General features: G+C 42.4%; 1 protein-coding gene across 5 annotated transcripts in view; it reads right to left on the bottom strand.

The window, feature by feature from the left end:
- Window positions 1-452: 452 nt before the first annotated feature.
- The window catches only part of LOC308508978 (uncharacterized protein), a 29884-nt gene continuing 18196 nt past the window's right edge, over window positions 453-12140 (bottom strand). For 4 of the 5 annotated variants that reach the window (XM_081076496.1, XM_081076495.1, XM_081076497.1 and 1 more), the window contains 3 exons: window positions 4744-4870; window positions 3539-3716; window positions 453-3132 (listed from right to left, as the gene is read on the bottom strand). In XM_081076496.1, the coding sequence (XP_080932622.1) occupies window positions 1551-3132; window positions 3539-3716; window positions 4744-4870 (1887 nt within the window). In that variant the 3' untranslated portion in view covers window positions 453-1550. Of the gene's footprint in view, window positions 3133-3538; window positions 3717-4743; window positions 5032-12140 lie in introns of those variants that run through there. The other variant, XM_081076498.1, reaches the window with a different exon arrangement.

Here is a 12140-nt window from a genome sequence, read left to right as displayed (position 1 = left end):
AAAATTCCAACCTCACCAATGCTGACAGCACAATTTACTGGAAAAACTTGGATACAAGCTTTCATCATCACGCCACAAAATCTCTAATTGTAACTCAATACATCACATCCCCTTTCCAGCCAGTGAGGAACACAGTATGATATACACTAAAAACAAATGAATATAGAATTTACATCTTTCAATAGAAAAGACAGAAGGGAAAGGTATATATCTAGTTAGAAAATTCCACTATGGAAGACACTGGATCAAAAGAAGTATTTCAAAAATTCAGGTCTCTACCATGATCACCAATGAAGAACATAATAAAAAGAAACAGTCACACAACTTTTCATATAAATTATATCACGTTTCACATTAAAAAAAAAACTCCGACTTATTACCCATGATTTGAAAACACACTGTAAAGGAAACAAGACAAGTTTTTTTCCTTTTTTCTTTTTTTTTTTTTTTTTAAGATTTTATTGGGTAAGGGGAACAGAACTTTATTGGGGAACAGTGTATCCTTCCAGGCCTTTTTTCCAAGTCAAAGTATTGTCATTTCAATCTTAGTGTGGAGGGTGCAGTTCAGCTTCAAGTTGTTGTCCTTTCAGTCTTAGTTGTGGAGGGTACAGCTCAGCTCCAGGTCCAGTTGCTGTTGCTAGTTGCAGGGGGCACAGCCCACCATCCCTTGAGGGAGTCGAACCAGCAACCTTGTGGTTGAGGACGTGCTCCAACCAACTGAGCCACCTGGGAGCTCAGCAGCAGCTCAGCGGCAGCTCAGCTCATGGTGCCATGTTCAATCTTTGTTGCAGGGGGCACTGCCCACCATCCCTTGCAGGAGTCAAAGAGTCCAACCAGCAACCTTGTGGTTGAGAGCCCACTGGCCCATGTGGGAATCGAACCGGCAGTCTTCGGAGTTTGGAGCATGGAGCTCTAACCGCCTGAGCCACCGGGCTGGCCCGGGACAAGTTTTATATAACTGTACAATTACTTCAAATCTGAGATACTAAAATGTGTAGCAGAGATGAAGGGAACATAGAAGGATATTTATGACCTCAAGTGTTCATATCAGAACATGAACTAGAAATTAGTATACTGTGATCACTACTGACACATTACACAAAAATGAGACATTACACAAACCAAACCAAATTTGTAACGTGTATAATGTCCATCCTGCTCTTAGCTATCAGGTACCACGTAAGCAAAAAACTTCCCAAATTCTTTATATTTATGGGTATCTCTCAGTTATCTCCAAAAGTTGACAATGTTTTAAGGGAGACTGAAATTTCCCAATTCTTGTGTTCCGACATTTGCTGTTATGTGTCCTCCTGCGAGTGCAAGTTGTGGAATACCTAAAGCTTTTCCTCCTTGATGACATTCATAAGCCTCTCCCTGTGGTGTGTTCCTGTATGTTTTTGAAGGGAGAAATGACTGAAGAATTTCCCGTTTCCTATATTTATAAGGTTTCTCCCAATTATGCATTCTCACATGTAGTTTGAGGGAAGACTGACAATTTAAAGCTTTCCCACACTGCCGACATTCCCACATTCTCTCCACACTGTGTGTTCTCACATGTTCTTTAAGGGAGTAGTGAAAGCTGACACTGTGACGACATTGCTGACGTTCATAGCGGTCTCCCTACTGTGCTTTCCCACATGTCTATAAAGGGATGATAGCGCACAGAAGGCTTTGTCACATTGCTGACATTCATAGGGTTTCTCCCCAGTGTGTATTCTCGAATGTGTTTTAAGGCTGCATCTCTGACTGAAGGCTTTCCCGCACTGCTCACATTCATAGGGTTTCTCCCCAGTGTGTGTTCTTGCATGGTTTTGAAGTATGGATAAGTAACCAAATGCCTTTCCACACTCCTTACAATCATAGGGTTTCTCACCACTGTGAAATCTCACGTGGCTTTTAAGAGAACATGAAAAACTGAATGCTTTCCCACATTCCTTACATTCATAAGGCTTCTCGCCGGTGTGTGTCCGCAAATGCGACTTAAGGCCACAGCGCTGACTAAAGGCTTTCCCACACTGCTCACATTCATAGGGTTTCTCCCCAGTGTGTGTTCTCAAATGTGATTTAAGAATCCATTGCTGACTGAAGGCTTTCCCGCACTGCTCACATTCATAGGGTTTCTCCCCAGTGTGTGTTATTTCATGTCTTTGAAGGGTATATTGATAACTGAAGGTCTTTCCACACTCCTTACATTCATAGAGTTTCTCCCCACTGTGAATTCTCACATGGCTTCTAAGAGAACATAAAAAACTGAATGCTTTCCCACACACCTTACATTCATAGGGCTTCTCGCCAGTGTATGTCCACAAATGTGACTGAAGGCTGCATAGCTTACTGAAGGTTTTCCCGCACTGCTCACATTCATATGGTTTCTCCCCAGAGTGTGTTATTTCATGTCTTCGAAGGGTGGACTGAAAACTGAAGGCCTTTCCACACGCCTTACATTTATAGGATTTCACCCCACTGTGTGTTATCAAATGCCTTCGAAGACAATATGAAAGGCTGAAGACTTTCCCACACTCCTTACATTTGTAGGGGTTCTCCCCACTGTGCGTTTTCATATGGTCTTGCAATACTCTAAAAATCTTGAATCCTTTTCCACACTCTTTACACACATACGGCTTCTCTCCGGTGTGGATTCTAACATGTTCGCGCAGGACTGAAGGAAACCTAAAGGCTTTGCCACAGTGGTCACATTCATAGGGTTTGTCTCCAACGTGCATCTTCACATGTGCTCGAAGGGAGGAGGAACAACTGAAAGCTTTTCCACATTTGCTACACTGGAAAAAAGATTTCTTATCACTGAGGTTCTTCACATATTTCTTGCACACTCTCTCACTACCCTGAATTAAACAGGGTTTTTCCACAAGGTCTGTTCCCACATGAGAGCTTAGGCATGACACACACCCGCCGGTTTGCCCATGTTTTTCACACGGATGAAGTGTGTATCCACTTTGACATCTTTCCTGATTCTGAAGGAAAGAACATTCCAGGTCATTTCCACACTTAGTGGAAAAGGGTTTAACTCTAGTTAGGCATCTCTCATGCACAGAAAGAGATGTAACCTCGTTCAGGGTGAATCCACATTGATCACCTTCATTAGCTTCACAGAGACTCTCCGGCACAGGACTTCTGTTTAAAACATTAAACATACAATTAGGGATTAATGATTATAAGTGACTTCTTTATTAATTGATTGATGACATAAGTCATTACATTGAATAATATTTGCATTTTCAATGAATGGGTTTGTTTTTGGCAACGTCTGCATTGTTACACTGTGAAAAACGCTTAAATTTGTGGCCAAGGGTGGAAATGGGAACACAACGTTCAGTGTTTCTTACAACTGGGGTTTCGTCATCGTTTCCACTGAATCATTTAAAGAGACTCAATGTCTACATCACGTTTATGAAAACATTCTCTTATGAAAAATCTCTGGCTACTCCATTGTTTGGGAAAATTTATATGCTTTTTATAATTTTTCCATTCATTACCACTATGCAAATATGCCCTTTGTTCCTGAATGAGGGTCACTCACCGAAAAGGAGTCTCCTGGGTTAGGTGCCGATCTCCATTATTATTCATCGACTGGTTTTCTCCAATAAATGACTGAGAATCAATTATAAATCTCACTGTCTTCCCTTCACTGGATAAGTTGTCGTCCAAAATATTCCTCTGAGAACGTGACTTACTGGTTTCAACTTGACCATAATAATCTGCAACAATTGGGAGGATAACTTATTTTCATGGATATGAAATGGTGGACATAAGAAAAGAGATATTCTGTGTACTCTCGTATATTGATATAGAATATAAACAAATGTACGAATGAAGCAACATGCAGGGCAATAAGAAAACTGATGACCTCAGCAATTGGAGACTGTGGCAGAAACAGATAAAATGAGACAAAATTGTAACCTGTTTTTTTAGTAAATACTTGAAAACAGAGGGAGACTGATGTTCAGATAAATATTATCACAGAAGACAAAGTAGGAAGGAAATGGGCACAACCCATGAGCCGAAGTGCTCCCTGTAGAAGAGGACTCACAGAAAGTCTTTCCAAGTGTTGTAGGATGGATGACAGGTCCAACAAGACAGCCAGAGACATGACAAACGTCACCCTCCTCAAACAGACTGAGTCATGCTTCTGATGTGCATGGACAAATGTCATTCCCTTATCTAGAACTTGTTGTTCCCTGAGGGTTGTCACTCTCCTGCAGTTCTCAGATACACAGATCCTACATGGAGCCTTTCTCACACTCCCAATTGCCACTGGCTGAGTGGATAGTGTGTGTGGTGCTTCCCTGCTCCTGAAGTAAAGGTCCTCATGGAGGAAGGAGGGGAACAAACATCCCATGAGATGAGTCATTACTTAGGTCTCTAAGAATCATTCATGTTGGTCACATGTGTGATTAATTGCAGGAAAATGTCCACTTGAACTGTGTATTAACCACAGTGTAACTTTCTCAGGGGTGGAAACCAAGCTGCTCTCACAGCTCCACAAGAACTGGAGATGTAAAAGTCTGAAGCCTCAGACGTTTGATGGAGATTAATAAACAGTCAGTTTGATACATGAAACCATGCTTTCATGGGAAATCTGACTCTAGGTTGTCTCATGAATGCTCATAGTGTGTATGCCCTTGTTCAAATATTCTCATTACACAGTCTTCAGAAGAAAGAACAATTATAATTGTAGAAAAGATTTGTTCTCTGAAAGCTAATGAAAGAGATAGACATCCTCACCCACTGAGACCAGGTGCCGGCAGGTCTCCAGCATCACTTCTCTGTAGAGCTTCCTCTGAGCACCATCCAGCAAAGCCCACTCTTCCCGGGTGAAGTTCACAGCCACATCCGCAAAGACCACCATGTCCTGAAACATCCCATAGGTTCTATTTCAACAAGGCTGCTGCTCTTCACCAATGTGTGAGGAGGATGGGGGAGGCCGCCAGTCAGGGACCCGGACTCAATTCCTAGGACATCTGAGCTCATGTTCTCATGGAAAATTACAACGAGCAAGCAAACCACATTTGGGATACTCAGTGATGGTCAGTGTTTAGAACCTGCAAAGTTTGTTAACTGACATCTACTTCTCCTCACATCATTAGAAAATGATGTTTCCTCAGGTGCAGCAGATTCTGGGGTAACGTAAAGACTGAAAAATGAATTCATGATTCATGTAACACGGAATGGGTTCTTGGCTGACTCAGAAGCTATTTCCATATCAAATCCAAGACTGGGAACCAGAAGGTCAGGATATCATGAACACTGAGATTTCCAGGGCTGCTGACCTGACACCTCTTGCCTTGGAAGTCATCAGGGTCAAGGAACCTAGTCGAGTCCCCACACGCACAAAAGATAGAGACACAACCAATCCCAAGATGAGAGGGACAGTGTGGGTACAGACACAGGCCAGGGCCTGGGCCTGGCACACCTGTTGGTAAAAAAAAATAGCTGATTCCTGAAAAATCTGTGAAGCCAGTAGGGACTCTGTTACAAAACTGAGGGCCCAGAATTTCAGAAAATGGCTCCACAAAGTAAAATTGCTGAAAGATCTACTGGTAATAGAGACGAATGTGACGATAACAAAGAGAAAACATAGCTAATCACTATCTAGAGCAATATGGGGTGGCAACCCGCCCAGAAAAACAAAGAGCTTTTTTAAACAAAAATGTGTTCTTAAAATCTACAGAAAAAAAGTCAACACGGCTACAGACACAATGCTACTTCAACAGTGGTTGCCAACAGCAGTTTAATAAGCACATAATGGCTACAAACTTTTATTCTAAATACATTTGGGAAGCTTATAAGGACAATAAAACTAAAAGACTACAATATAAAGGCACATAATGTAATTGAATAATGGGCACAGAATGTGAGTGTACGTTTCTCAAAAATACAAACGGTTAATAAACACGTGAAAGACGCTAGACATGAATCATCAAGAAAATGCAAATCAAACAAAAGCAGATTTCTGTTCACACCACTAGGATGGCTGTGCAGACAGACACACAAGTGCTGGCAAGGACGTGAGGACGGCAGAACACAGACACATACACGACGGGAAGTAATGTGGGGAAGCCACTTTGGAAGACAGCCTGGCGGATCCTCAAAATGGTGAGCATGGTGACCACGTAACACAGCAATTCCACTCATATGTGTCCACGTACCCAGGGGCAGCAAGCTAACACCGACACAAAAACTAATGCAGAGACGCACACAGCAGCGTGATTCATCAGACAAAAAGCAGAAATAACTCAAAAGTCCAATGCCTTTGGGTAAGTAAAACATGGGATATTCATGAAATAATATATATATGGCAATAACAGGAATGAAATGACGATCGTGACATGAAATTAATGAACCTTAAGGACATTACCAGGCTTCACAACAACCACAAGTAGTGTACTATTATTTACATGAAATGCCCAGAAAAAGCCAATCTGTACAAAGTCGATCGACAGAAAACCTAGAACCCAAGGAAAGGCACACTGGGCGAGGAGTGAGTGCCAGTGCATATAAGATTCTGTGGGAGGATGAAAATGTTTTAACATGAGAACATGAGGATGGGGGCACAATGCTGCAAATACACTAAGTTTTATACTTCAAATAAGTAAATTTTGGGATATTTAAATTACACCTCAATTAAAGCTGCTGAAAAATAGAAAAATAAACTCAGTAGAAAAATAAACTCAGTAGATATACCCCTCTTAAATAGCTAGTTTATTAAAAAAAAAATAGATCTTGTACAAGTAGAGACAGTGTAAAAAAAACAAACAAAATTACATATTTCAGAGATTAAGCATGTTGAGATTTTACAAACTTGAGAGAAGACCCTTTTTAGATTAGATATAAACTGTACTGACACTCAATTTTGACTGTGGGGGTGGAAAGCACACCTCTACCAGGCAATTGTCAGAACAGAGCTCAGTGTCAAGAATTCAACTCTATTCTCACAATCTACGACAGCATTAGACACCACACGTTGAGGGTTCAGTACTAGCAGACAGCACACACATCCCACCCCCACTTCAGAGGCCCGTCTCAAGGACAGGTTGTCACCTGTACGTCTGACCGCTAAAGCAGAAGTTCTCAGGACACACTCTCCTTGCATTTGGTTAGTTTGCTGGACAGGCTCACAGAACTGAGGGAAACGCATTACTCACTAGGTCACCCGTTTAGTATAAGAGGTTATAACTCAGAAACAGGACATGGAAAAGATGCGGAGACAAGGGATAAGGAGGAGTCTGGACAGCTTCCAGGGTCGGAGAACTCGTGCAGAAGTGGGGAGACGGGCACCGCCGAGGGTATGGAAGCTCCAAGCCCCTTCCCATCCACTGTCCCTGCATTGTGCTTTGGATTTTTATGGAGGTTCCATGACGTTGTCACAATTGTTTACATCATTGCTCATCGGTAACTGAACTCAATCTCTCCCCTCTCTCTCCTCCCTGAAGCTCAGAGGGTGGGACTGAAAGGTCCAACCCTCTAAACACAGGTTGACTCTGCTGACCACCAGCCCCATCCTCAGGGGCTTTGGAAAAGTCACCTCATTACCATAACAAAGGATCCTTCAGTACAGTCAACACTAGGAGATTCCAAGGGTTTGGGGAGCTGTGAGCCAGAACTGTGGATCAAGCCCAAACACAGGAAATACATTGTGTTATCTGAATGATGAAATATATATATTTCTTATACCACAATATCACAGGCCCCAACAGGTATTCGAACACAAAGTCCTTACAGGAAAACAATCACACAGTGGAAAGATACTGACATTTCTAGAATCTCAATCAGTCATGAATAACTATCCAGTCTGTCGTCACATCACATGGAAATGTCTCCCAGGGTGACAACACTCAGATTTGCAGGTGTCTCCTGATCTTGTCAAGTTCCAGAAGCAGCTGTAGTTCCAGCAACACACAACTGCACCCTTTCCGGCATCTGGTGTAACTGAGCTAAAACGTTACGCTTGCTCTGAGGCTCTCTCCAGGTGTTAGTGTAACAGTAGGGTCCCCTCATCGCATAACCATTTATTCATCAGTAACCCTGAGCTCCAACTTCTCCTCTTTATTTATATCCAATCTCTCCCACCACTGGAGGGGACAATGACAGGGCTGCACAAACCTCAGCCGTGACGCAGCTTACACATTACACCTGGTAATAGGTGCTGAAACATTAGAGCAGAGGCCGGACTCCTGACATATTTCCTGCTTCTCTCCGAAACCCTGGGAGAGCAGGTTCCAACACCTGCTGGTCCTAAGATACGTCCTGAGGACACGTGGCTTTCAAAATCCACACCCAGACAAATTCATATTAAGTGACGGGAGAGGATACCTATGCCAGGCCTCAGGCCAACATCACAGTGAGTTCTCATGAAGAGACTGGCTCCATCTGTGATGTGATCTGTGCTCTGACTGGGAACAGTCTCAGATCCCCTCCCACTATCCTACTTGGGCCACTTCAGGCAAACTGGTAACAAGCCCACAGGTGACACACGTCATGTGATCCCGGGGTCGGGAAGGTCAAAGCTCACACCCCATCACCAGGCACAACAGAGTCCCTCCCACTCTCCCTGGGCCTCCTGCAAGAACTCACAGCTGCCTTGATCTCCACAGATTGAGGACTGTTTTCTTATCCTCTTGGTTCCTGTGGCATCGTCGTCTCGTCCAAACCCATTTTCTGAGGATCAGGGGTGGATGCAGGCACAAAGGACAACCACAGAACACAAGGGCACACATGCAACATGGCTTTGGGGGAGGACGGGGTCCAGTGTGAGAAATGTTGAGATGAGCCTAGGACACCCAAATGCACGAGATACGCAATATTGTGCTTAAAAGCATTTGTATTAGTGAAACTTGAAGCCACCCATGTGGACAGTAACAATAGAATCAATAACTAGGGAACAACACAAGTGAATAAGCCACCATTCCGTGGGAAGGTACAGAGCTGTGAACCACAGAAAACTGACACACAATCGGACATCCGATGTCATGCCACATGCACTCAAAAGAAAACATGCAGGAACAAATCCATTGATTTTGGGGAGCACACACGTGATCCACCAGGGGAAGCCTGTCCGGGGAGTCACTTCAAGTGGGGTGTCTGGTGTGAGGCCTGGTCCAGTCCTGGCCTGGCTGTCCTTAAAGGACGGTCACTTCAGGTTGTGTAGGTGGTCGTGCATTAGCTTCTGCATTTTCTACATACACTGTATTATGCAGTTAAACACAATAAAACCAGTTAAATTTATCACAATACCACCTTAAAGGGAAAACATCACAACACCTGAATAAATAAAAAACAAATGAGTCCTAGTCCATGGGCGTCCCCACAACATCCTTTAGCAGGTGAGGAATGGGTGGGACCCTGCAGAGTCTGAGAAAGGACACGTGAGAAAGACATGTTCACTGATGAAAATCCCACAGTAGGTAAATCACAGAGGACAAATCCTCTCTCCTCGTAGCCCCACCCAGAGTCACTGGAGACAAACGCCTAAGAATTGTGGCAGAAAAACAAGTTGCCCATATTTATACCTCAAGGAAATATTATGGAAGATCCATAAAGAACAAGAAACACAGATTAAAATCTTCATGGAGTTTCCAGAATGCTATGGCGATATAAAAAGAAATCACAATTCATTTCCAATCACTACCCACAACAATTGAGAAATTTTTAAACATTACTATTAAAACAATTTTTTAAAAGGTTTTATTGGGTAAGAGGAACAGGACTTTATTGGGAAACAGTGTGTACTTCCAGGACTTTTTTCCAAGTCAAGTTGTTGTCCTTTCAATCTTAGTTTTGGAGGGCGCCATTCAGCTTCAAGTTGTTGTCCTTTTAGTCTTAGTTGTAGAGGGCACAGCTCAGCTCCAGGTCCAGTACTGTTGCTAGTTGCAGGGGGCACAGCCCACCATCCCTTGCAGGACTCGAGGAATAAAACTGGCAACCTTGTGGTTGAGAGCCCACTGGTCCATATGGGAATAGAACCAGCAGCCTTTGGAGTTAGAAGCATGGAGCTCTAACCACCTGAGCCACCGGGCCGGCCCCCAAAACAATTTCTGATGAGAACCTCATAGTTATTACAAATTTCGTTTTACTGTACATCTCTGATATAATACTATACGTGTCCGCCCTTGGATTTTGGCATAAGGTCTTAAAACCCCTGTAATTTTTTTGTTCTAATGAGGGGACTCTGGGTGGCTCCTGCAGGGCTGTCACCAGAAGAATCCAAACAATATTAGAAGGGTGGCCTGTTTGGACCTAATCACATTCCCCAGGGAAGGCACAGGGTGGGAAATGGGTTAATATTACTATTGCTATTACTATTGCTATTATTAATATTAATATATATTAATATTCGGACAGTAAATTTTAAATCATTATAACTAGGCTCAAACACATCTTTATTAATCAAAATAAGAACCATTACAATCAACACATTTTTGCCAACAACAAATAACTATGTTTATTCCTGTAGCATAAAAATCCATCCTTCAGGATTCCACGTACTCTTGGAAAGCATTTTCTGCATCCTGCTGGTTGTGGAAGCGTTTTCCCTGCCAAAAGATGTCGAGATTCTTGAGGAAGTGGTAGTCAGTTGACAAGAGGTCAGGTGAATATAGCGGATGAGGCAAAACTTCGCAGCCCAATTCATTCAACTTTTGAAGTGTTGGTTATGCGACATGCGGTCGGGTGTTATTATAGAGAAGAATTAGGCCCTTGCTGTTGACCAATGCCGGCTGCAGGTGTTGCAGTTTTCAGTGCATCTCATCGATTTGCTGAGCATACTTCTCAGATGTAATGGTTTTGCTCGGATTCAGAAAGCTATAGTGCATCAGATTAGCAGCAAACCACCAAACAGTGACCATGACCTTTTCTTGGTGCAAGTTTGGCTTTAGGAAGTGCTTTGGAGCTTCTTATTGGTCCAACTGAGCTGGTCATCACTAGTTGTGGTATAAAATCTACTGTTCATCACAAGTCACAATCCGATCGAGAAATGGTTCATGTTGCTAAGTAGAATAAGAGAAGATGACACTTTAAAATGCCAATTTTCTTGATTTTCAGTCAGCTCTCGAGGCACCCACCAATCAAGCTTTTTCACCTTTCCAATTTCCTTCAATGCCAAGACTGTAGAATGCTCCACACTGAGTTCTTCAGCAACTTCTCGTGTAGTTGTAAGACAATCAGCTTTGATGATTGCTCTCAATTGGTCATTGTCAACTTCCCATGGCTGGCCACTACGCTCCTCATCTTCAAGGCTCTCATCATCTTTGCAGAACTTCTTGAACCAGCACTGCACTGTATGTGCAGTTCCTGGGCCAAATGCATTGTTGATGTTGCAAGTTGTCTCCACTGCTTTACAACCTATTTTGAACTCGAATAAGAAAATTGCTTAAAAAGAATCCTCAAGGCAGCCAGAGAAAAGAAGACAGTAATCTACAAAGGAAAGCCCATTAGATTATCATCAGATTTTTCAGCAGAAACTCTACAAGCCAGGAGGGAGTGGAACCAAATATTCAAACTATAGGAAGAGAGAAATTATGAGCCAAGAATAATATACCCCGCAAAAATATCCTTTAGATATGAAGGAGGAATAAAGACCTTTCCAGACATACAGAAGCTGAGGGAATTTTCTAACACATGACCTACACTACAAGAAATAGTAAAAGAGGCTATTTGACCACCATCAACAGGGACAATCTATGGCAACCAAAACATAAAAAGGGGGAGAGTAAAGGCCTGTACCAGAACATGGGAATGGAGAAAATAAGCATGCTGAAGAAAATGAAACACTCTAAATATCAAACTTTCTTTTACATAAACTTAATGGCAACCACTCAAAAAAATCCAGCACTGAAATATATACTGTAATAAAATAAACAGAGGGATACATCATAGAATACCACCACACAGAAATCACAGACAACAACAAAAAGTCAAAGAAACCATGGAGACACAATCTTACCAGAAAACTAAAGATTCAATGATAGGAAATCCTCACATATCAATAATCACCCTAAATGTAAATGGACTGAACTCACCAATAAACAGGCAGAGTAGCAGATTTGATCAACTGCAAAAAGAAAGCAGGAAAAACTACAAATAAATGGAGATTAAACAACATACTTTTAAAGAACGACCAGGTC

The sequence above is a fragment of the Rhinolophus hipposideros genome (genome assembly GCF_964194185.1).
Source record: "Rhinolophus hipposideros genome assembly, chromosome: 16".
Lineage (NCBI taxonomy): Eukaryota > Metazoa > Chordata > Mammalia > Chiroptera > Rhinolophidae > Rhinolophus > Rhinolophus hipposideros.
Note: the sequence above shows the minus strand (reverse complement) of the source record. Positions and strands in the feature narration are given on the sequence as shown.